The sequence below is a fragment of the Anopheles marshallii genome, chromosome 2 (assembly GCF_943734725.1).
Source record: "Anopheles marshallii chromosome 2, idAnoMarsDA_429_01, whole genome shotgun sequence".
NCBI lineage: Eukaryota > Metazoa > Arthropoda > Insecta > Diptera > Culicidae > Anopheles > Anopheles marshallii.
Window position 1 is genome coordinate 1,410,023 of NC_071326.1, and position 26,880 is coordinate 1,436,902.

General features: G+C 43.5%; 1 protein-coding gene across 1 annotated transcript; it reads left to right on the top strand.

Annotated features, from left to right (window-relative positions):
- Positions 1-695: 695 nt before the first annotated feature.
- LOC128709931 (AP-1 complex subunit gamma-1-like) lies at positions 696-25,820 on the top strand. The gene is made up of 8 exons (XM_053804966.1): positions 696-751; positions 21,976-22,043; positions 22,131-22,461; positions 23,064-24,021; positions 24,086-24,284; positions 24,658-24,778; positions 24,858-25,101; positions 25,176-25,820. Exons 1-8 carry the CDS (start codon positions 696-698, stop codon positions 25,818-25,820), a joined length of 2,622 nt encoding a protein of 873 aa, XP_053660941.1.
- Positions 25,821-26,880: the final 1,060 nt, after the last annotated feature.

Sequence of the window (26,880 nt, forward strand, 5' to 3'; positions counted from 1 at the left end):
TGTTGCAGGTTGAGGCTGCTGTGAGGTCATCGGGCACCCGTAGCTGGTGGTCCTTCACGTGTGCCGAGTGCTTGTTTTGAAACGCTTTCTTTTTGCTCCAGCCCGCCATTCTACATCAATGGTGTGATGAAAATCTCGAAAGAAACCACCTCTGCCATGGTGTGTGGCATGATGAGGTAGCCTTGCCCCGCAACATCCCCGAGAGGCATGGCAGGGTGAAAGCGGTTAAAGTTTAATTAAGAGGGTGTTTATATGAATAAAAACTGCAATTCAAGACTACCCGTTGGGTGGGAGGAAAAATGGGAATTGCAAACAAACGCACCACCCCGAGCTTTTTCGTGCCGCCTTTTTTTGCTGTTCACTCGAACACCTTTAGTAATATTACCGATCTTTCTACTGTTTCTCTTTTTGTAATGGTTTTTTGTTTGCTTTACCCGGCTACCTCATCAGCGTAAGGAAAGTTTATCGCTCAAGCAAGTGAAGTGGAAAACTGGGGTCAAAGAGAGTGAAAAGTGAGAAAAAAGTGCAGTGTGTGGCGGTGTTTTTGGGTGGAAAATTTGCTTGTAAATTCAGGAGTGTATATTTTAAAACACACACATACACATAACAGTGCAGTGTTACTTTCGGCAAAGAAAAAAGGTTCGATCGCCGTTTTTCATCATTCTCGGTTGGCATCGCAAGACGTCATCAACAACATGTACCCGTATTATGAGACCGACTGGAGCATTCTACCGCCGGAGCACAATCGAAGGTACGTACACATACGACCGATACGGAAACCGGTGTACCGGTGACCCTAATGATGGTAACATTGGGGAGGTGACGTACGAGCAGGTGAACATGTCGCGCGTGTAGAACACGGGACCAAAGGAAAAACTTTCGGTGACTGGTGGGAAAAGTTTTCCACTAGCGTTTTGTTTCATATGTGTGAGCGTATGTGTGGTTGTGTTTGGGGGAGTGGGTTTTTTCAACTTCTCTTCCTTATTGTATTATCTCCTGCTCTCTTCCTCTCATCACCGGAACCGACCAACGACGACGACGACGACGACGACGCGGTATATGCGCTTGTTGACCTTTTCAGCCAGTTGACCCACACAATCAGAAAATCGTTTTTGTTGGTGTTTTTTTTTGTGCTCCATTCGGATTCGCTAGTCACTTCCTCCCATATCCAATATCCGTCACGTTCACTTCCTGCGACAGCCCGGTTTGTTCTTCCGTTCCCGTTTGGTGTGTGTTTGACTGCACGCTTGGTGCCGCACGTGGATCCATTTCAAAGGGTATTTTAAATATGAAAAGTGCTTCTCGACGAAAACGTTCGACGACCGTTGCACCAAACACTGGGTCGAAAAGGAACAGACAGAGACACGGCCACGATACGATCGAACGTTCGTTGTAAGTGGTGCATTCGGTTGGTGCACGGTTGCGGTTCAATATTTTATTAGACACTTAGAGCGCAGCACATAACGCACACACGCTAGACGCATAAGGGACGAAACCTCTCGAAAGCCGATTGCTCCGCAGTGTAGTGTTGGTGAAGCTGTTGAAAAATGCAACAGTCGATTCCCTTTTTTTCAAGTCGTTTTTTGTAACATAAGCCTATGGAGACACGCACACGGATGGCTGACTTTCCCATCGACGTGTAACTGATTTAACCGCTGTGTCAGATTATCCGAGTTTGGGACGAGGTAAAAGATTTTTTTTTTATGATTCTCTTTTACATAGGTTCTTTCTAAAACTATTGCTTTGTTTTGCAACATTTTTATTTAACGCGTTCGAACTCATTTTTTGCTTCTAGAAATGTCTAAACCTTTGAGGAATTTTAAAATGCTTCAAATTTCTATAGTTGTACATAACATTTTGAACATATCACGGTAAATTTCAACACACATTAACTAGTGCTAAGTGATCTCACACAAAACAATCTCACTGCTGTGTAACACTTTAGACTAACCCTGGGCTAGTTTAGGCTTAGGTGGGCAGAGCTTGAGGATGACACCATCTTGGACGTGAAAGGTTCACACCGCGAGGAGCACAATGGCGTTGTTGTGTGTGTATAACAGGAGGAATTAACGGGCTTAAGTAAGGTTCAGGATACATTAAACGCTTTAAGATTCGGTGACTTAAATGCTGATTACTTGAAAAGTTAAGCGTTCTAAAATGCCATTATAGACAGAGGCAGTTTGAATTTCTGCTATTAGGTATTTGCTCAAGGTTTATACCTTCCTTCGGTACTGAATAACTAAGTACTCCACCGACAATCGTAAAACAATACACGATAACAACATTATAATTAAATGCACCACCTCCGCCAAAGGTTTGTGAAATAGTTTTATTGAAGCAATCAATAACGTTGTCGGTGTTGTGTGAGCTAACTTTCTTCCGTGTGGGAACAAATTCCCCAATGGGTCAGATGTTCGGCAACATCAAGAGGATCGCTTTCTGGTCTCCTGTTTCGTATCACTTTCACTTTCTTCATTTCTATTCGATTGTGGTTATTTCTTCACTCGTCGTCCATTTCCTCGCATCGATAAAAAGTTACACCAGACACCGAGCAGCGGCAAAATATGGGACTAACTTTGAATCCAGGGTTGATTTGATTGAGCTGGAGACACACGTTCGGTTGCTCGAATATTTCACTTCCCGGATGTTTCATCAATCGCAACCAGATCGATTCCGTTCCTTCTTTCCCGGGTGCGTCAGGTGCGCCCCCGTGTGTTTGTTCGACTTTCAGTAGTCCATTCGTTGTTGGTAGTAGGTTGGGGATCCAGCGAAAACAACTTCCAACAACTTTGGTACGAATGCCTATTCGGGCATGATGTGTTTTTCGTTGCCCTTTTCCTCGCTGTATGCTCCATTTCGCATTGCTTCGCTGTTGCGATTTGTGGTTTACTTTTAAAGTCTTTAACTGTGTATTGGGACGAAAGTGGGTTCTTCTTCCTGTGTTGCTGGGCAATAAAAACACGCCAGCAACTCAACGCGCTGCGGCTCACCGAAGAAAATGTGCCCCGGGGAACAAATGTTGACGGAAATTGTTTGCGTATTTTCCGTGTTCACTCTTCACCGGCCACCGCCTCGGTGGTGGTGGTCGGGAATCGGCCCACGAAGCGAACAACTCTAAACCACCCGTGTTTCACTGGTTTGACAGTGGATCCATCAAATGGAATGTATTCGCTTCGGTCGAATTCGCGAAATCCGGCGGCTGAGCCTTTTGAGTGGTTGATATTGATGGGCCACTTGGTGTACGATTCGTAGAAGAAATATGAATAGCGCTCGGGAAAAAAGGGAGCAACATAAGTCGCTAAGATAGACAGAAAATATGCGACTATATTTGTGGGTTTTTATTGATTTTTACCATTTCGATGGTCAAAAGCTATTTTGCCATGGGTCATAAGAATAAACTTTTTCCACCCCCCCCAGTATCCGTACGAGCGTAATCTGTTCTTGCGGAAACGATATAGTAACTTTGGTCGTATTTGCTTGCTGTTGAAAGTTGATGGGGAGAAAAACGGGAGAATTCGGTGGGAAGATGTTTTGAAACAAATAAGTCTTCGTATATAACATTTACTTATCCCGCTTTGGTTCCAAGTGATGACTCTACTAACTTATTATCCTCTCGTCAGAAGTATATCCTTCACTGCAACCTCCATCAGCGGTGTTTGTCATTTAGTTTGTTGATAAATGGGTCACATTGCTTGCGTCTCGTAAAGTTGTACAAACTTCATGTACACCCGAATTCAAATTAGACGTTAATCTCTATGATTGCATTAACCCATCCGTTTGGATCGTACGTTTAAAACGATTTACTCACACGAATTCGCCCCTTCAAAACTTCACATCTAACTAAACACACTGCTTGTCTTATTCAATTTGAATCAATTTCGGTCCAACTTAATCTGGCGTTACGTTCCAAGGGAGGCTTCCATTGCCATCCGATTTTCCCCTGTAAGTTGCTCAACTCTTACCTGAGATGAGAGCTCGTAAAATTTAACAACTATTTTAAAACTGCCTCCAGATGTTAAAAGCTCGTTAGCGAAAAAGCTAGCGAAACTTTTCCAGTACATGTAACGAATGCTTTTCTGTACAGTACGGTAGCTTTCTTTCATTCGGTAGCGCTACGTCCAAATGGCGCATTATCGTCAGCGGCTGGAATGAAAATGCTAAATGCAGCCATTCACTTATAATGTTCTAATGCTCACTTTTCGTGTTCTGGCTAATTATGAGCCATCGCATACTCTTTTCAAGGGCAAATTTTCCACTGCTTTCATAGGTGCGACCGTTTAGTCTAAAAGATATTATACCTACGAGAACCATTCACAACGACCTCTCGGTGGATCACATTATTGCCCGCGCTGCTCTCTTTAAACAATCACCAATCTCCACCAGTTGTATTAAATTCGTAGTGGCCCATTTCTGGATCGATACCAGCATCAACCTGCTAAAACGGTCCAAAGGTCCTGCCGGTACAACGTTTTTCATTTCCGATTTGCGATCGAATGACATGCCGCGAGAGAGCAATGATGGAAAGTGTTCCCTGCTTTGCCGGGCTTCCACTTGATTTGAAAGTCAAAATGTAGCTTCTTACCGGGTCGTTTACCGTCCTTACGGTCGTTTTTTCCAACGGTTTTCAAGAATGTTTGCCGAATCGATCGTGTGCCATCGTATGCCGAATTCAATCACGCCAGTAAACGAGATGAATTTTTTAAATAAAATTCCTTCCATATACCACCAGCCGGAGCGTCAGGAGAGCGTTGAGTGAACGATTTGTAATGTACACCGCACTCGAAGAGATTTGATGCAAAATTGACATGGCTATACCCGGTTCCAGTGCCTTCATCCATTGTGACACGACAGCTAAAGGCACTTATCGGGCTCCGAGACGTAGTCGTGTCAGTTTGAACGATGACAATAAGATGCCACCCAAGGGAAATATGATCGACAAATACAAAGGCAGGATCATCTCAAATTGCTGCAAAGTAAACCATGATCGAATTGCACTAATGTTCGATTAAGCTCATACAAAGCTCAGTTAACAGTTGACGATATTTTCTTTGTTTTAAGTCGTGTTTGTAGAGCAATTAAGAGAAATAGAGTTTTCATACCGCTTGAGAAAAAGATGTTTGTTCATAATTTGCCCGGGTTTGCTTTTAGTTTGTCATATCATATATGTTCGTGCCGCGCCTATCGCCAACAGCAATTTATTGGTCAAATAGATGTGCCAATAATGCACGGTTCGTTTGATGAGTTGTACGCGGAAAAAGAAGATAAATTCCTTCCCACTGCCATTGCACGCTCCAGCTGGCATGAAACAATACATGGCCAATCTTTTCCAGCTGATTAGGTTACATTTAATGGTACGGCGAGCTTTCCAACTCTCCCCAGTTGTTAACTGCGTTATCTGCGTTGTGCAGCGCAAAACGAACCCAATTCAAGCGATAGCCGTGATAGTGATTGACCTCTCGAAGTTCGGCGTGTCCGGAGGAAGCGAAAGAGCACGAGAAAACCATCAAAGTGGATACGGTCCAATGAGAAGGATTAAGGAGGTCACATCCTCCACCGCGTTCCGGGCTTTGGTTTTCTTGCTCCGCATAGCTGTTTTCTCCGAATACTGCAACAACATTAACATCGACACCATCCGATCGGTGAAAGGAATATGGATTGAAAGATGGGCGAAACCTCGCTGCCCACAGGCAGCACGGATACAAACACACCGGCACACGCGGATGCCAGCAATGGTAGGAAGAAACACTTCCCGGAACACCCCCATCATTGGGAGGCAATTCGACAGGACAAATAGAAAAACGACGCCCCAATATTGACACGATTTCCAACCCGTACCCGCACACGCTGCCCAGTTCCTTTGCTGGCCGTCGGAAACTTTCTGTTTGCCAGCGAAATTAGAGCACGTGCAATTCTTCCATCCGATTATCTTCGCTTTCCGCAGAGCATCCAAGTGACACAGCGACGCGTTGTACCGTCGAGAATTTGCCGTGTGGAATTGTTTGATTTTCCAACTCCCAACCAAGGAACACGATCAAGGAAGGACCGTCGGATGGTTCGAACCTTGACCAACATAACATAATTTATAACCAAATCCTTTCCGATTCAATTGTTTTAATCCGTTCAAAGTTGTCTGGCGTCACCGGACGGTGGTGCTTCTGCTGGACGTTGCATGTTCCCAGACATCTGAAACACATGTGTCACACGCGCTGCGTAACGCAAGCCGAAAGCCGACAGCATGCCAGCACCGTGAATGACAATCCTTGACAACGTCTGCCGGATTCCGTGCTTTGCAACATAATTAATCGTTTGTTTTAGCCCGAAGCACACGAGCACCACAAACATATGGGCTGGGAATGGACATTTCCCACATAATTTCCGCCCGTTTCTTGCCTTTCCTGCAGGAAAAACACAACTCCGGTTGAAGTGTGTCCCCAAAAGCGTTTGATTTCGTTGCTCGGTTAAAGATCACACCGAGAGCAGAATCCCCCTTCCTGGTGTATGTCGGTCCGAAGATGCTGGAAAAAGTGAACGTGAAACGGGTCCAGTTCAATGGTCACATGAAATATTAACCAAAAACCTCACCAACCTCACCGCTGTGTGTGTGTGTGTGTGAATTTTATATCTCTTGGGTTGGGGACCATTAGGAGTTTTGCACGGGGCAGAAGTTGATTGCAGGGAAGATTCGCTTTTGACTTACCGAAAACCCCAACCCAATCCCTGGAACGACAATTCCCACTCTGTGACGACAGCATTCGGAACGTTGTGAAGCAACCCAAATGAGCTGCTCGGTGTTCGGGCTCGCAGGAACCATTAACGAAGAGTGTTCGGATGCACACACCGAAGACGCACACGGAAGACGTTTGGAACGTGAACGCCAGCAACTAACCGTGTGCCGCCGGTGGTTAATGATCGAACGCGAAAATCCCATCACCATCACCGGGCGAAACCGGTGTGTCGGTTCCGGTGCAAAGATTGCCGGGGCGAGAAAACACTCAGCTAAGGGGAGGAGAAGAACACATGGGCATACAGACACACTATGACGTCAATAGGGCTGTTGGGAAGGAGAACGGGATAAAAACCTTGGAGAATTCTACCCAACTGTGTGAAAGTAAATTATTAAAAATCATTTTCATTCTAAAGCAACAGTTTCATTACTGGCACCGTTTGTCATCCCTGGCACAAGCCAGCTAATCCGGACTGTACAATAGCAACGTGAAGCAGCACGAGCTTAGTCGCCTTATTTGTTATTTGCTCAACACGAGAACGTGTTCTTTCGCTTTCAACACTAACATTGCCGTTTGCCCGTGCCGTCTTAATTAGCTCCGTGTTGGAACTAATGCCAAGAAACCACAACTAACAAACCGAGTCTCTGTCGCTAGCATACCATCAGGTGTCATCCATTGCGGTGACACAGCACGGAGGTGTACCGGGAAATTGTCAACGGGCGTGACGAAAGTTGGTTTGCGGTGACCGTACCCATACCCGTCGGGTGGGTGATCTTTGGTTGATTGAATTGAACGCCGAGAGTAAATGAAGAGCGCACATCGGGACGGTGTTCCTGGGATCGATGGCAGGATGGAACCCCATCGAGGGTTTTTGAGGGTACAATGGTGCGTAAATGTTCCCCTTTGACACCATTTACTGCGCGAACGTACTGTGCCAGTCACTTGGACCAGGTGTCGGTTACTCGGTTACTGTGATTGATTGTAATGTTAACTGCATCACCCTCGTGAAAGCAATTTTATTAAAAGTTCTTCTGTACACTGTCGTGTAATTGCACTCCAGATACATTGACAACGGGGATAATTCTCGAATCTACTACCTGTGTTGTTCTATTTCTCACTAATATCTTGTTGGGTTTTTATGGGGCCATTTTCTTGGCTCAGTTTTCCGAACGGATGAAATTTGTTTCCCCGGTGCTGTCGTGTTTAGAGTAAATAACCGGGCGTCTCCATCCCATGTATCAACACTATCTAATTTGATCGTGTCACTGCTCCCAAAAATTCTCTCTCAATCCTATTTTCCTTATCGTGAAAGTGGTTTTACATCTTGTTTTAAAATCTTTCTAGCCTCCGCAGTGTCCAAAAAAGAGGTCCTACACACTAATCCACCGCTGATACGTAACCAAATTACACCATCAAAAACCCTCTTGCTTTGCTAATATTAAAAAAAGGGGTCTTCCAGTTTGGTCAAAGTTTTACGATGCCGTACGTTTGTGGCAATAAAAAACCAACCCACATACACACACACACTTACCACACCAAAACAAAATGAGCAATCGCCAAGAAAATTGGCAAAGATCGTGCGCTGGTTTTGCGCTTAATCCCATCCACCAGGCGACTCCATTGCAAGTGTGATAAGGATACAGGGCAGAGCGCAACCCAATTCCCAGAACTGATTTTATGTTTGCGGTGCTCGATTGGGGAAATCGAGCCATAAAAAGAAAGCAAAGCACCGCAACAGCTTCCGCGCTCGGTGCGGGAAGAAAATTTGTATTCCCCTTGCCGGTGATGATTCGCTTTAAAAATAGAACGAATGGTTAATGAGCTTTCCTTTAGCGATTTTTTGCCATTTGGCCCCCTCCAAAACGATCGTAATACCGGCATCAGTTACAGATCCACCGTCCTCCGTTCAAATCTGGGCTTCGGTTGCCCTGTTGCAGTCATTTACGATGCCGGATCTACGTCGTACAACTTCGACTAATGTATTTGATGCCATTAGTATTCGCTTCAGCAAATGTTAAACAACGATTTATCGAATGGACAAAACGGTACCGAATGCAGTGCCGCCGTTTGCCATTTTGCTATTCCACATCCGGGTCATAGGGTTAGTTTTGCCGACTCCGGTTCACCCTTCCGAGTGGTGAACATTTTGATCAACCTGTGATTTATGCATAATTTCTTCCGATGTTTCCTTCACCAGCCGTTCGGTCCATTTGGCGAAAAAATATGGTAGGATTGAGCAAGGAACCGGAAAATGCTGAAAACGAATGCCGGAACCATCATTGTTCGCATACGGTCTGATGCCGTCCGTGCCCTTGAATGGTCGATTTGCTGCGTCCGGACGGTAAAGTGTCCCGTGGAAAACGACCACGACCCCGACGGCGGGACGTAGGCGAATTTTTCGGGGTGTAATAAATTTCTATGACCTTCCTTTACTTACTTTCCGGACCGCACGGAACCGGCTCACATACACCGAAAAATGCTCAAGAGCCGTCCGTTTTCATCGTTTGCTGCTTTGACCTCTTGTTACGCTAAACCGTATCACACTCCATCATGAAACTAGTCGGCGCCCTATTGCGGGCGAGGGAGGCAAATAGCACGGATTCGGTTATTTCCTTACGTTCCGTACCGGTAAACGTGCCGTATTTTATTTTTATGCCAACATTAACACTTCACTTTACGGTAAATACCATTCGAACTGATGGAACCGAGGAACCGTGGCCCATCCCTTCGGTGATGGATGTACCACCACAGGGAAAGGACAGCTTGGCCAGCTCGTAAACGATTTGTCAACGCGATTACAGTTCACCATCGGACGAGGAAATCGCGCGCAATGGCAACAACCATCTGACCAGTGAATTCGATGGGATAAACCATCGAGGTGCAAGATTGAGCACAATCTGAGGGTCGCTAAGACGAGTACGCACGGTTTTGTATTTGGAAACCCTTAAAACTCCCTTCAGCTTAATTCCAAACTCGCACAAAGCGCTTGTTTCAGAGGAAAAGGACACGAGATTATTAATGGCGAAGGATTAACAGAACATGGGCTCGGAATCTCGTTTAGAATTAATTACCTTTTTTTGCAGCTTCTCGTGCGGAGCCACTGAATAAACGGGGATAAAGAGACCGTTTGCGTGTTTCAAATTCCATTGTGCTTGATTTGTCTGTTATTATGTAATAAGCCAATCTTTGTGTGTGTTTGACAACATAACCATTCCATTTTTTGTTGTATTAATTCTTTATACAGTCCATACCATAGTTGTAGGGGAGAAGTTTTTTTTTTTTGCAAATTATAGACGAATATATGATAAAAATTGTTTATTATTAATAATGCTGCTTAACGGTATTTAAAATTCCTCAACAACATTAGTTTTAGTTCTCGATGTAAAGCAAATGACCGTATAATTATGTTACTCACTGTAGAAACGATCCACGAAGCTAATACTCTAAAAAACTGTAAAAATCCCATGAAACAAACAGCGGTTAGCGGTCTACTTTGTTGGGCAGTATATTAAATCCTTCACTTTTGTTGTCAGCAAGTGAACTATTCGTTTTGTTTAACAATTCTTTAAGCAGCCTTGTTTTTATTTATCTTTCGTGCTATCCGGGTCTTGCAACGTGTCGAAATGTGGCCAACTTGTGGCTTAATAATCCTTTGCCAGTGGATACTGTTGGTGGTGACACCCGTTATAACTCGTGTTTTTTTTGCCTTTTCGGTGGTATCTTACAATCTTATCTTGCACCGCACACACAACCCTGCTCAAACCAACAACACGCGGTGCCGCCGTATGGTGGGATGACAGTGGAAGATTATTACTTTTCCCTGAGGTTAAAAGGTTGTTCTTTTTACTGATTGCTTTGTTTTTGTCTTCAACTTTTGGTTGCATCTTTCCATCAAACGGTAAACGGTAACACCCATTCCACGACCGTCCACGGGCCGTGCGGTACGCTGTGCAACTGGTGCAGTGAGATGACATTTATGTTCCGAGAACATACAGTCACCACGAGAATCCCACAAGCTCAACGAGCTACTCGGTTACGGCGAAAGTTTGTGTATGTTCTCGTTGGGCTCCAACACAGCAGGGAAGTTACAAACACTACGTATTGTTGCGCCATCGCCCGTACTGCCCGGCAAGAGACGATGTATCTTATCAACAGATAAGAATGCTTGACGTTCAGTTCGGCTACGGAGAAGTGTGCGTGTGCAAAGCGATGAGTGTTGCAAGCGAAGCATAAAACTTGTTCCACCATCGACTCATCGTACTTCAGGTTTAGTTGCAAGCGTGTTTTTTTTTTGGGAAATTTTATGTTTCCGTTGCTTGCAACTTCAGGTGCTTCAGTTTTGCTTTCACTTCACTTACTTAGTACGTTAGTCATCCTCACCTCCAACCAAACTAACATCGATTTTATCGACATCGATTCCACTTCGTTGGCTGTTGTCGTCCAACACTTTCCACTCGATGGGCTTGGGTTAATGTGTGCATAATCGATACGAACGGTTACTTTTTTCCACTCAGCAGGCACTCAAAGCTCCTGTACAACACTTTGTTGTACCACCGTCAATCTGCTTTGCAATTCTCATCTCGAAGCGTCTGCTTACGCCAACGATTACTGCGTACACCTGCACGACCACGACCGCTGGCAGGCAGGTTGAACGGCCTACAATAAAACGAATTTAAATGTTTCCCACAAACGTGTGGAATTTTGGGGAAAATGTGGAAGGAAAAGACGAATTCCAACCGCATGAGCATGACGAATTGGAACGGTACAAATAATCGTTGGTGCTTTGCTCGTTTCGGTTCGTCTGTTCGCACATCACGATAATCACGAAATGGAAATTTTGGACCACCAACATTTAACAAACACTTGAACGGGGTGTGCGTTAAATGGAAGTGGATGAACATCGCATATCTTCCCAGCAGATCTCTCGTCAATACGCAGCGGAAAAGAAATGAAGATGAATTTCGCGGAATAAGAGCTTCGGGATTTTCCCTCGATGGTGGGACAGATTGGGAAAACGAAAGGGAAAACGAGCAGTAAGACATATTTTGTCTATGTAAACACATGAACACTGTTTTTCAAATAGGATTTCGTGAAATTGATTGAATTATCGATTAGTAAAATGATTCCTTCTATCATTTGAGATTGCTTCACGAAAAGGCCGCAATTCGAACTTTCTATTTGAAACTAAACGAACGAGGTTGGCTTGTCATCTCATGGCTCATGGCTGAGAATACTCATAACAGCAACGACAGCAATTTTGCTAACAGGATGAACAAGATAATACAGTGCGTTACATAACTATAAGGTCACTCGTTCGTTGAGAATTAAAGACACGCGTATATTTGTACAATAGTAGTTTGTTATCGCCAAGTGAGAAATTGTTCCATGCAGCAAGATTCTATTCGAATCCATATTGAATTGAGAAGACAATCTTAAAAATGATTGTAAATGGACATAAAGTTAACTAGCTGTGTAATCTTGATGATTCCTCCTGGTGATTAAATATTGATGCAAAATGTGATTATTATTATTATGTGATTTATTATTTATTTTGCTGTCATTATTGTTTGTATTTTGTAATACATTTTTCATAAAAAATTGGCGTTACTCAAAATACGGGTACGATTTATTTGTTGTCCCTATGATGATGTTGAGTATGTGAATTTTAATGTTAAAAAATGCTTTTCTACATGCTACACACTGTCAATGGTAAATAATTCATTTTTATTTGAGCAGCAAAGTTAGTTTTCCAAACACAATTTAATTATTTTTCAACGTCCATCATCCTACCAGCCTTTGACCTCGAGAAAAACAAACAAACAACGGCTTGAATTTATGCCCTACAACCGCTCAGCCGTGTTGTTGAACGAGCAAAGTTTTCGAATAATGCCATCCGAAACCAATGGCCAGCTGGTTTTTAGTACCTCGTCGTGTGGTTTCTTTCATCATCGGATGATTCGTTTGCCACTGTTTCATGCTGACTTACGAATCGAGTCGAAAGATTTGGTCTCGATTTCCAATCTAATCCGCAAAACTTTTCACCCTTAAAACAACCACGTCCAAGGATTTGTTATCGGAAATGCGATTTTTTTTCGGTATTCGTGTAGGTTATGCGTTAAAGGTAAAAAAATAATGTCATAACACATTGAAACACCCTTCGGCGTAGGTTTTAGTCAACGGAAGAAGTTTTGTATATTCTGCGGTAATTGAATCCTTCGCGGACCACCAAAAAAAGCAATGTGCTGAGCAAGAAAATAATTTGAATTAATAGCTTTACCCTCGCTATTGATGAATGTGCGAAAGGTAAAATTCATTAACGACACAAAAAGGAAACCCTTAAATTAAGATAAGTAAAACGATCCGTGGTGCTCCCAACGGGATCAATGGGACAAAAAAACTTCCCCGTTGACCCTTAATTGGACAGTAATTTATTTATTCTTCCCGAATTTCTACCAGCATACCCCACGCAAAGTTTGGCTTATCAGCAATTCACAAAACCCAATCGACCGTGCGTTCTTTTCCTTCATTTTCCGTGTCCGTGTTCCCTGTACGCTGACATTGCTCATAATCGTTTCGACACTTTCCATTGAATTGTGTCGTCGAGAAGGATCGTTTTTTTTCTAACGATTGGCTTTTGCCCACAGTGCCCCATAAACCGTTGTCCCAGGATACGTTGTCCCCTTCCCACCGACACAGGGTGTGCTCGGGAAAATCTCACGAAAACCACTTAAGATGCTTATCGAATGACCGTAAACAAGTGAAAGTTTCCGAAGAAAGCACGCTCTCAACGCTTGAAGGTTGCTCGGCCAAAGAAGGAAGCAGGGGCACGACTCCCTCGTCAGGGCACGACTGCCGGCAGAGGAATGTTTGCACGGGAAATCGTTTATCAGCGGTGCCTAGATAAACCGGATTTCTTTCGAAAGCTCCCCTCCACAAAAGTCGTGGCGGTAATGGATCTTGGGCTAGAGCATTTGCTTATTTCATTCAACTACAAGACACGTACTGTTAACTAAATTGATACTAGAATCACGATAATCACTTTATACAGTGATGCTTCAACAAAAACATTTTCTTCTGCACGATGCGAGTTCAACGTGGTTGTTCTTTCATAACGAGAAGTTTAAAATTTTCGAGAGAGAATTTTAATTAAAAGAGAGGGAAAACTTTTAGCGCACACTTTTAACGAATCTTTTATAAAATGCTTCGCCTTCCACGTTCTTCTTTCGATCGGTTCTACCTGATTAATGCATTGTTGGGGTTGTGATAAACATTGCTTGACTCGCTACTCGCTTTAGGGGTGGAAGGTAACAACAGTCCCCAAATGCTCTTAAGCGGTTTTCCATTGTTGCTGGCAGGCGGTTTTTTTTAACCGAAATCAGTTAGAGAAACTTTTCCTGCGAAGAACTTTCGTTCGTCCAAACGACATGGCGACTCTCGGCCGTGTAATTCCATCGGGAAGCAAAAACTTTGCGCCAACCCCAGCGCAAAACGGTTGCAAAATCTGTTGCAAATTAGATTCCTTCATTCAGCACCAGCACCAGTACCAGCAGTGGTGGCTCGACGTGGAACCGATTCGATGCTGTGCCGCCTAGCAAACGCTTCAGTCCAGTACGGTGTTAAATTTCCTATCGACTTTGGCTCGATTCGTTTGTCCGGCTTTCGGGAGCGGAAATGGAAAGCATGATGGAAAAACATAGCCTCGACATTTCCACGCTCTGTTTGCTGGTATCTCAACAGCGCCCTGAAAGAAGCGACAACGCGGACGCGCCTTTTGTCCTACCGTTTCGGGTCGCTTTATCAACTGGCTGGCAAATGAAAGCACTTGTCATTAGTTCATTCCGATTTCATCTCACATCCTTGAATGAATGTTTCCTGCTGCCATTTCCTCGGAATAGAAAGGAAAGAAAAGCCAAAAAAACAAAACAAAACAAAACATCTACAATTTTCCCAACGTTTCGTATCGCACGACACCGCTTTTTAATGGCTGGGCTTGAAATTTAAAATCCAGAAATTTTGGAGGATTAATTGCTGTGAAGAATTTACCGGAAATGTTTTAATTGCCCGTTCGGAATGGTCGAACGTGTGACGGACGGCACGAGGCAGAATAATATGATCGATCGTAAAAAGCTCGTTAAAATGGTTTGGTTTTTTTACTATATAATGGACTGTACATTCAAGCTTAAAGTTGCTCATTGTAGGAAGAAAAATTCCACACTCTATTAAATGAAACAAGACCGTTTGCTGTTGGTACCAATTTGGAGCACAAAAAATGGACTAGTGACTTACTGTTAGTTATAGTTTCCGGTAGGTGATGAAGGAAAGACAAGTCGACACTATGTTTACCTACATCAATGTCAACCGTACCGCAAATAGTTTTTTGCTTTTTTATCCTTTTACCAACGTTCGATGTACATCATCGTACCAAATTAGCTTCTTATTCATTACCTGCCAGCTCCCGGGACGATGCGATTCGCCGGGTTTCCCTCCGAAACAAGAAGCTAGAATCCATGTTTCCATGTTTTCCCGTGTTTTTCTTTTTGTTCGTTCAATACGAACTAAAAAGCCTATCTGTTGGCGAGATTTATTTACTCTTCATGCTGCTCTATACAACCACAACGTCCCGAGGGGACCCCCGAAAATACCCCGTGACTGTGCCCCACAGAACAACTGTCGGCCGGTTCACCTGTGGCTGGTGCACCAATGCGAAAGCTAAGGCTCAACATGACAGGCTCATCAAAGGTAAAGCATTCTCCCATTCGCTACCGTACGGAGTTGGGAAACCTTTTCCCAGTTTCTTTACCTTTTTGTCGCACCCATCGTTCCCATCACTGGTGCCATTTGTGCCCAATGACCCCAGGGAGGGGGTTGGAACCAACCAGCTGCGAAAACGGGCTTGTGAACTGCTTTTGATCGTCACCGAAGAGCAGTTTGTTTTACCGTTTTACCACCTAGCATTTCGTTCTTATTTTTATTTCAAGTTAACATACAAGTTGGGGACAAAAAAAATCGTCACACGATGAAAAAAAAGGGAACGAAATCCTTATTCGAGCTGGGTCTTCACACGAACGAACCAGAAATGGCTGGAGCTTTATGCATCAGCACCTTTTTTGAAGCTCTTTGAATGTCCGCGTGTGTGTCGGTCGGTGGACCACGTGCATACACATCAGTTCCACTTTGTTTGCTTTCATCCGATTGAGGTCTCCGTGACATTCGGGAAAAGAGTGACACTGCGTACTGAAATTATAAGCTTCCGAGGTGTAAGGCCAGTCTAAGATTGCTTTCCATTCCACAGTACTTTGCATTTGATCTTTAAATGTAGGATTTGTGGACAATTTTGAGCTCCGTCACTAAAACAACCTCAGCAAACAAAAATATCCCATTACAAACGGTACTAAACACGTAAGCCCTTTGTTAGCAGGTAGACTGGAATCTGGAAGCAACTAATTCGAAAGTGGAAGTAGAAAAACAAAACCAAGTCCATTGACAGTATTGAAGCATCAATGTTTACCTCTGCTCCCGGTGAGGTAATGAGAGCTGATTTGATTTACTTTATCTTTTCGAGTATGGTAAAGCTGTTATTCCGCCTTATCGTGCCACCGAAACATTAGCCTTTGGTTACATGAATTCCTGGACAATGAAGGAAACCTCTACCACCAACGACGACCAATCGTGGTGACAGTCAATGAAACGCCCGGATAGCAGTGTACATGTTGTCATTGAGTCTGATAAATCGATAAAATGAAGCGAATGAACGTGTAACAGCCAAACTTACGATTCAAGTACGATAACGTGTGCGAGTCTTGTGTTTTGTGTGGGGAGAAATTTGGGACGACCGTGCAGGTGAGCAGAGACAAAAGAATAGTTGTCAGTTAAACAAAAAAAAAAACCCGTACTGGCCCTACCGATCAATATCTCCTTTCCTACATCACGGCAGCAGTCTCTCGTCATAACGATTTTCACGACGCGATAGATACACTTTGCCAGTGCACACATTTTATCGTCGGTCAACGGCTTGCTTCTCCACCCTTCTTTGTGTAGCAGTGTGAAGCCAACCGAAAATCCAGAACCAACCTCAACGCAACTAATGGCCCAATAGTGAACCATATTTTCCAATTCCATACCCAAAAATCGCCGTGGATCGGAGTCAGCAATGTCAAGTTAATAAGCGATGGAGCATGGTATTGTGATTCTTTTTGTTCCTGTTCGCAACCATAACACACAATGCATCGATGGTAAAGTAAACAAACAAAAAACATGAAACTGCCACATTGTCACATAAGATAGCAGCAAAAAAACAAGAGATGATCTTAAATGGCATGCCCTGTTACTGGTTAGATTTGTGGAAATTGGAACAGGACGTCAACGGCGTCGGTTTTGCAGTTGGCTGTGATGGTGCCTCGGGAAGTGATAAAAAATAATGAATATTTGCAAAACGGTACGGAGGTTGGCATTGCTGTTAGCTAACAACCACTGGTTGTGGTGCTGACGCTTTACTCCGGGCTGATGTTTGCGAGCTTTAGCAAAACAAACTTGTCCTGTTGTCCTGTTGATCCTAATCAATGCTAACGAGTGCGGATTTTTTGTTATAGCATTTTGTTTTCGTTGGGGCAAGATGTAAAGGTGTACCTCGAGTAAGTAGGTACTTATTGCCTTGTTGAGTGGTTTAAACGCTGAATGAGATGAACTCACCATAGCTTTGCGACAAGTTGTGCCACCGTAAACAAGCTAACTTGAGTTGTTTTACTTAATATTGGTTTGAATGGAACACTCTCATTTCTCGCAGGAAGTTTTCCGATGTCTTGGTTTTTATTTTTCTAAACCATGCTGTTCCATTCATTCGTCCAAATACGAGACCCTTGTACCCAATTACGCAGGAATTTCCCAAAGTTTTGAAATTCAAACATCATAGAAACAAAGATTATGCGGTGGAAAGTTTTGCAATTACTTCCAATCATCGTTACTGCAACAAAAATGGGAATGGCGCATATCATCATACCAACGCACATTCAGACCATTTAAAGTTATCACAGCCTCGGTCGGGGGAAAATCTATTTCATAAAACTCATTCCATTCCTCCAAGAGCACGCACACATTATGCTATCTCTAGTGAAAGGCCATCCCAGGAGAAGCTTTCCCCGTTGGCAGGAGGACCTGTTTTCGTCAACTATCTGGCACGGTTTTTTACAGTGCGTTCATTGCTTCCGTGTGCTATCCGGGCACGCTGCATATGAAGTAACTGCGAATGCATCTTTTCCTGCCCACATAAGCACGAAATCCATTATAAACGAATAGCTCTCATACTTCGTCCGTATTCGGTCCGTTCCAACCTACCCGAGCACAACGTGCGAGAAAATAAATCTTCCTTCACAAATGGGCAAATTTGCGGCTTCTTACCATACGTTCATACGTTACCAAATGCACACGTCGACAGCTATTTCCCGGAGAAGAAATATGTTTCCTATTCAGTCTGGGTGGAAGAAAAGACCAAACCCCAATGAACTTGCAATAGCTTTCGAATGATCCCGTCTCTCCCGTCCCGTTCGACACGATAAATGTTTGCTCGGGTAACTCAATCATCTATCAATCGTACATTGGTGAGTGTGTGTGTGTGTAATTTATCAATCTGTAGCTCAAGCTCGAGCAGCAAAAAGCTATGATAAGTAATTATTCCATTTTTCTTGCCTCCTAAACGATTGCCGGAAAAGGTTGTGCCAAAAAAAAAGAGCCAGGAAGCTGCCCCGGGATAGTGATTAGTTTGCTACTGTATTACCGTGCGAAAGGTTCCTTGCATATCAGCGACGACCAAATTCTATTTCGTAGCGCAATCCCGTTCGTAGAGACGTAGCCGGCTCAAATAACACAACTGACACACAAGACTATCAGCGGTAAAGCTTTCTTCTGGCGGAAGAAAGGCGTGAGAGGTAGAGGGACAGGAGTCAGCTGGGAAGGATAATCGACACAAGAAATGTATGGCTGCCATTCAGAGCGGGGTCACGAAGCGAAGAGGTGCCTACCAGGCATGGCCTTCCATTTCGTAGCAACGAATGGTGGCTGCAAATTTATGGCTTCACTTCCGCCGTACGCGTCCAATTCGGGCCGGGCAAACATTGTGTATGAATATTTGACGATTTGGGCGCACCGAACAGCGTTCGAGCATGGCAGACGTGGGAAATGGTACCGAGCGATGATCCTACCCGGATGGCAGGAGGATGATGCCAAATGAAACCGGTCCGTGCTTATCTGGGGGTCGCCGGTTTTTTTTTCTCTCTTCCGTGGTCTAATTTTGCGTGCAACAGCTGTTTGATTCGTTCAAGCGCAAAAGAGGCAAACCGAGCGTTGGTGGTTGAGCAATATTTCGCGACAGCCAGACAGACGTTTCGTGCGTTTCGTTCAATAAACTGATGGAGTAGAAAAATGGCTTTTGACAAGGCTTTGAGTGTTGTGCACGTGTGTGCACGGTGCCTTGTGCTGTTCATATACTAACACGGGAGAGTGTATTACACAAACTGGATGTACGTGGCTGAAGTGAGCAGGAAGTAGTATGGTAAAAGAGGAGGGTATTTAATGGAAGTCATGATTGTGGTTCAGAAGATGTCGTCTATTTTGTTCAATATTACTAATAGTACAAGAATCTGGGTAGATATTCCATGCACAGCTGTATTTACAACAAAGACACCGCAACATCAAAGGTGCCGTTCTTGCTTCGACCTCGTTCCTCCAATTCGTATCATATTTGTCCATTTGGCGAGTGTTACAATATTATTGTGATGCAGCAGCAATGAAAGATACTGTCCAACAGTCAGAATGAATGAAGCATTTTCTTTTGCACAGAGAAAATGTCACCGGATTCGAGCGCATTCCATGCAAAACGCTGATATTTCCATAACATGACACCCATGAACTGTGTCTGTGCCGGGTGCATACCCACGGGGCGTTTATTTGTTTGTGTCAAGCAGCTTTCTTCTGTACATCAAACAGGCTACCAAACTGGACAATCCAGTAACACACCGAGTACGGGGAAAGAGTTTAGTTAGAGGGAAGGATAAAGTTAAAACTGTGACAATGTCCCAAAACCACTGTTCATCGGACTCTCGCCCTGTAGGACTGTTTGTGGATTGAATGCTTGACACGTACTTTGGTTCGGGGGATGCTTCTTTTTTATCCAGCGGCCTTATCGCGAGGAAACCGGGGTGGTAGCGTCACGTTCGAGCGCCAACCATCAATCAAACGAACTCGGACGGGTCTTCACCCAGTCGCCGAGCCGGGTCTACTGGAATGGAAAACCTCAAAGACCATCTGTTGTACGCAAGCTGGTTGTGTTTTTTTTCCTTTAAAGATGATCGTACATCCCTTTGAATGTGGGTCGAAGTTCCAGCATCATTCTTGTCCACTTAGGACGAAAACCTGGAGCTGCGGTTTTTGCGTACCGTACGTACCTACACGGAAAAATGATAGTTTGTCAGTATAGACAGTTTATAAATTGTGTCCATGAATTGGTTGGAATGATTCCAGTAAACAGTTCAATAAAATCGCAATACCACCCATAAGCTCTATTTCGCATGTAGTAAATGGATTGTTGCTTCTGGTCTGAATGGAGACGCCTGGTTGACGTCAATACATCACAATTTTTCGCTTTTTGTGAAATAATTTTACAATTTCATACAGTTTACTGACACTTCCAGCTCCACCAAACACCAGCACTGGAATTCGGCATAGTGTGAATGAAATATTTTGATTATTATCTGCCCCTATTATCATCCGTTCATCCAACTCAAGATTAATACATCCGTTCCATCCCTTTGCTTAATGATAATGTAATGGTAATGGCGAAAAAATATCTCCCCATTTGGTCCCATCGTGTTTCGATTCAGGCGGGGGAGCGAATTTTTGACGTATTTATCACAGTGGGATTACTCAAATATTAAAAAAAAACCCTCGGGATGCTTATACAAATAATTTATGGATAATCATTTTGTGGTTTATGGCCCACGCCGCCATGTTCCACACGGTGTGTGCGAGCGTCACCTTGCGTTGTTCATGCTGCCGGTTCCGACTGGCTGCTGTGCTTTAATCAAATAAAACCCACATCATCCACGCAATGCCAGAAGCCACCGTCCAATACTGACCTACAAATCGTGCGTATTTGCATGTGTATTTTTTTCTAATTCTCTCTGTATTTGATGCCTATGCTGTTCATTTTTGCGTCTTTTTCCCATACCCATTTAAACCTACTTTTTGATGTAGTTGCTGCACCCAGATTAGTCGGTGTGCGAATGGATGTGAGCAGCCGAGCTTGCCCAGTGGTGGTGGTGCAAAATAACGGCTTGTGGGATTTACTGTGGTGCCCGGCTACACACTTTGACGGCCTACTATGTTTCTTTTCATGGCGGTTGTGTTTGTGCCACTGACACGTAAACTGATTACGAAATTGAAGCTTTGCTGTAAATGAGAGTTAGATGCCGTACCGTTTCTTGGTGCCCATTTACGATCCGGACCACGGGCGAAGATCCTTCTTCGCTTGATTGGGTTGTACTAATAAACCTGTGATTGTTTTTATGGATTGTCAAGCAAAAAGTAGGGCACTCTGTGTATACATATATAACCAATCCTGGTAAAGCTTTTGGAGAAGAAATATATGAAGCAAGTGAGATTAGATACATTTGTGAAATGTATTTTTAAACAATATTTTAACACCACAACCTGACACATTGTAAAATACACAAAAATAAAGTTTAAATGTTAGCAACGTTCCAATGAAAAGTAAATATAAACTAAGGTTTCTAACAAGCTTTTTTCACAACCTTAAAATCATTTAGTTTTACTAAGGGAAACCACATAAAGGAAACACAGTGTGGGTGTAAGTTAAATAGTATGGACGGCACCAAAGGCAAAGCAATGGAGGCTAGAGCAACACGCAAGTCGAATTCTTAACACCTTCCTAAACTAATGATGATGAAAAATAGCCCACAGACAAACCGCCGAGCAGCTGAGCAGCGTTACAGCACGTTGCTTGCTTGCCTGTTCCGGTCGTAAAGAGGCCGAAACAAGAATAATTTAAGCATTAATGAGTTTTGCCTTTGCTCAAGTTGATTAAATTCGTCCATCCCATTAAACTGAACGTGGAAAATTATACTTTTAGCAAACTCATTTCTTATAAAATTAACGGAACACCACATGTAACATTAGATGTTATTAAAAATATATAAATCTTGCACTAAAACACCACACGCTTTTCGTATGTTTATTCCAGGTATAGTCCAGGACTGACCATCAACAACATTAAACAGGTGATCAACGAAACAATCGAAACAAATATATGTAGGTATACGGCACGAGTTGCTAACAATGTTACCAATATCCGTTCCAATTTAACCAATATTCTACGTTTCCTTCTCACTACCACAGTACGAAAACCGGCACCGACCCGCTTGCGGGAGCTCATACGACAGATCCGAGCCTGCCGAACAGCGGCCGAGGAACGTGCGGTAGTCAACACAGAATGTGCCTACATCCGGAGTACCTTCCGCGAGACGGACTGTATCTGGAAATGTCGCAATATGGCAAAGCTGCTGTACATCCACATGCTCGGCTATCCGGCCCACTTCGGGCAGGTGGAATGTCTCAAACTGGCCGCAAGCTCAAAGTACACCGACAAACGGATAGGGTACCTGGGCGCGATGCTCTTGCTGGATGAGCGTACCGATGTGCACGTGCTGCTTACGAACTGCCTTAAAAAGTAAGTAATGCGATATCTTCGAAAAAAGGCACTAATTTCGTAAAGCCAAAACTTTTACCATAAAACGAGTTCCGAATGAAGCGTCAAGGAACTGAAAAATCCTTGGAGTTACTTCACGCAGCAACATACTTAAAGTTGTAATTAAACGACCATAATAAACCATAATAAGTGTATGATGGTAAAGCAAGCCGGATTGTTGATCGATTAGCTCGGAATCTTGCTATGTTTAGCTGTGTAACTCAATCAGCTTCGTACTTTCCAGGAACTTTGAGTTGAAAGTGGTAGAATTTGAGTTAATTTGGCTTAAACTGGAATTTGTATAAGTATGGATTTTTTTCAACTTTCTGACTTCTCAACTGACACATCCGTCGTGCTAGGCTGGCTCATCATCTATCTTTACGTATTCGAGTTCAAGAATTCAAAATTAGCCTCAAAATTCTACTTGAACGGGAAAATTTTACAATCTTGAGAAAGTTCCAAGTCCTTTTTTAACAAGATCCAGAAAATGTGAAGGATTCCAAATAATGTATTGATAACTAACATAAATGCATCTTACCAATTCGAATCCCAACCTTATGTATTCTGTTTTTCTTTCACTTCAGCGATCTCAACAGCCCCACACAGTTTGTCGTAGGCACTGCGCTGTGCACACTAGCCGCCATCGCATCGCCCGAGATGGCCCGGGACCTGTGCAACGATGTCGAGCGTCTGATCGTGTCTACCAATGCGTTCCTGCGCAAAAAAGCGATCCTATGTGCCTTCCGGTTTGTGCGCCGCGTGCCAGAGCTAATGGAGGATTATCTGCCAAAGTGTGAAGTGTTTCTGGCGGACAAAAACCACGGCATTCTGATCGCCACCATCACGCTGATCACGGAGATGTGCGAGCAGAGTGTGGCCGTGTTGCGGTACTTTAAATCGATCATTCCCACACTCGTTCGCATGCTGAAATCGCTCACCGTGACGGGTTATTCACCGGAGCATCTTGTCAGTGGTGTAAGCGATCCATTCCTGCAGGTTAAGATACTGCGTTTATTGCGTGTACTCGGTCATGGTGATCCAACACAGTCGGAAATTATGAACGACGTACTAGCGCAGGTTTCCACCAGTACGGAAACGAGTAAAAATGCCGGCAATGCGATCCTGTACGAAACGGTCCTCACAATCATGAACGTCGAATCGGAGAACAGTTTGCGGGTGTTAGCAGTCAACATTCTCGGCCGCTTTCTACTAAACAACGATAAAAACATTCGCTTTATCGGGTTGCTAACGCTCGTCAAGACTGTGCATAAGGACATGACGGCGGTACAGCGCCATCGCATAACGATCCTCGAGTGCCTTTCGGACGGTGATCCATCGATACAGCGATGTGCTATGGAACTGTCCTTCACCCTTATCAACACACAGAACATCGAGATGGTCGTGCGGGAGTTACTGCGCTATCTCGAATCGACCGACGCCGAAATGAAGGCGCTCTGTAGCAGTAAGATCGTACTCGCGGCCGAAACGTATTCGCCTTCGATCCGTTGGCATCTGGATGTATTACTGAAAATTCTTACAATTGTTAGTAAGGGAATGCGATCTGCTGGAAAGAACAGCTAGTAATCGATTTTTATCCTTCTTCTAGGCCGGTAACAATATCCGGGACGACGTGATCTCGTCCACCATACAGCTCATCTCGAACAGTCCGCAGCACGAGCAGCGTTTCATTACCAATAAGATGTGGGAAGCTATCATGAACATGAACCAGCTCGAGAACAGGCAACCATTGGTGCAGGTGGCCGTGTGGGCGATCGGTGAATATGGGGAAGCTGGAGGATTCGATGGTAAGCTATTGTATCGTAGTATTTGAAATTGTTTTCTCTTCCTAATTATAAAAGTTTTCATGGAAGCTTCGGCATTTGTTCTCCATCAATCGTTGCTATTGCTAACGGAGAAAGACGTTAGTCATAACAATTAATATTAATTTGAAGTTGCATAAATAATAACAAATGTTGGTAGCATGTGATATTCATATTAAATTTGATACTCGTTAGAAAGATTACTCCATCATTCGACAAATACTTTTCTCCCAATTGGATCAATACACGAAACATTATCGATTACTTGAGTGTAAATGGGAACCGTTTCGACGTGGGTAAACTATCTGCATAAAACATTGGTTGAATATTTCATTTTTTTCTCGCATTCCTAACGCAGAGTTCGAACTAATTGAACACTATCGGCAACTGTTGTGGGCACCGCAACTATCAATCACCACCAAGCAGTACATTCTGGTATCGTTAGCTAAAATCAGCGTTCGAATAGATGGCTGTACACCGTAAGAAAGCCCCTGAAATATTCCACTTCATCAGTACTGATCTCGCTAACTGTTACTGCGAACATTCTACCACTTTTAGGGACATTCAAAACATCATCAACTCGTTCCGAGTGCACATGAATATCGATCTGCAGCAGCGAGCAAACGAATTTTCGCAACTGTTCACCAATTACAAACACCTTCGGAAATCATTGCTCGAGAAGATGCCAAAGTTGAAACTATCAGAACTGACCACCTCAGAATACAATGCTGACTTTGCGTCTCCAGATTCATCCGAAATAGAACAACAGCAGGATGAACCGGTCGCTGTGCAGGAACCATCGGTAAGCCAAATGGGGTCTTTGGTGTAAATGTCTTCGACATCAATCAGTTGATAATAAAAAATTGTCTTTTTCAGAACCAAGACATCTTGCTGGATTTGTTGGGTGATTGTTTCAGCAGTGATGGAAACGGTAATAATGCACTTGCCGTTGTGCCCGTCTCGCAGTCGATGCCCTCAACACAGCCTCATTTGCAAACGACGAGCTTTAATCAAAGCGCACTATCATCGTATAATAATAATGGTCCAATGGCGACTGGTACTACCGACAGCATAATGGATCTACTTGGTCTAGCAGCACCAAACCATACAAATCAGACAATCGATCAGACCACGATACCTGCGATCGACGTTTACAACAAGGACGACGTCTACATCCGATTCTTTATCCATCCTTATCCCACCGTGGGCGAACAGCCACCATCATCCGCCGGAGCTCGTATCACCGTGCAAACAACCAATGGATCGCAAGCTACGATCGAAAAGTTCCTCTTTCAGGCAGCCGTACCGAAATCGTTTGTACTGACGCTACGTGAACCGTCCGGTACGGTAATGCCGCCGGGGGGAACGATTATGCAGGATCTGCTGATCGCGCGTCAAACAAATCCCACCCAGGGTAGCACCGGGTTGCGCATGAAGGTTCGCTTTTCATACGAAATCGAAAACTACTCCATGATGGAACAGATTGATGTGAACGAGTTTCCGAGCGGTTTTCTGCGCTAGCAGCGGAACGATCGTTAAGCAAACGTAGGATAGCTAAGAGTTGAAAACAAGCCAACTAATTGCATGGTAGGATCGCCTTAGCACTTTGCGGAAAGTAACACAATCCAGATGAGAAATAAAAAAATTTAAATGCATCTATTGTAAGAAAGAACAAATAATGGTACAAAGCATACGATAGAACTGGGGAAAGGCCGCATAATCATTCTTTTGTATAGTGTGTAAAAGAGAGACACAAAACAGAACTGCACTTTACAAATGGAAAATTAGCCGCGCAACATGCCCCAGAAGGATAAAAAAATGGAAAATGAGGATTTTTGCTATACATGTGTAAAGTTAATACAAAATTTCCCCTTGTTCTGCTTTGATATCATCCATCTATCGGGATTCACGGCTGAATAGCCGGTACATGTGATCAAAGTGTGTTTTACCAACAAAAAAGCATCACCCACCTAAAACTACCTACTGTGTATGCGTAAAATTGGACCAAACTATTTAACCAGAAACTATCCTAAGCCGCGTTTATAGAGTGGAATTTACCCAGTACACTTTCATCTTCGCACCGTAGCAAAATCGTTGACATTGAGGTACATACTGAGACAAGGATAAAGATATCTCTTTACGCACATCCACCGACCCGTTCCCATTGATTCACATCATGAACATCGAATTGATGGCAACCAAGTACTTAACGACTGATGAAACGCTCAATTACAGTTTACTATCGCGTAAGCATTTCACGGTTCGAGAAGTTTGTTCGTAACTAACACTTTCAAAACAACATACACAAATGTGATTTAAGGAAGGAATTCATCTACGAATCTATTCTATATCAGCGTTGTACGATGCAGGGAAGAGAAAGCTACAGTCCAAAAGGAAGGTAAAATAGTATTCGTTACTTTTAAACCGACGGAAAACAACTGTTCGAATGTTTGTGAAGCGAGTTTTTAGAAATGATGCAAGAGTATGAATGAGTTTTAATCCTTTTTTTATATAGATGAACTATAAATAAAACATGTTAAGTAAAAACTGTCTTCAAACTCTGGTGTGTGCCTGTATTATT

Excerpts from the sequence above, each read along its gene's own strand:
- LOC128709931 (XM_053804966.1), top strand. The coding sequence starts at position 696 with ATGTACCCGTATTATGAGACCGACTGGAGCATTCTACCGCCGGAGCAC. Across the intron at positions 22,044-22,130 it reads AACAATCGAAACAAATATAT|TACGAAAACCGGCACCGACC; the intron begins GTAGGTATACGG and ends TCACTACCACAG. Across the intron at positions 25,102-25,175 it reads TCGCTGTGCAGGAACCATCG|AACCAAGACATCTTGCTGGA; the intron begins GTAAGCCAAATG and ends TGTCTTTTTCAG.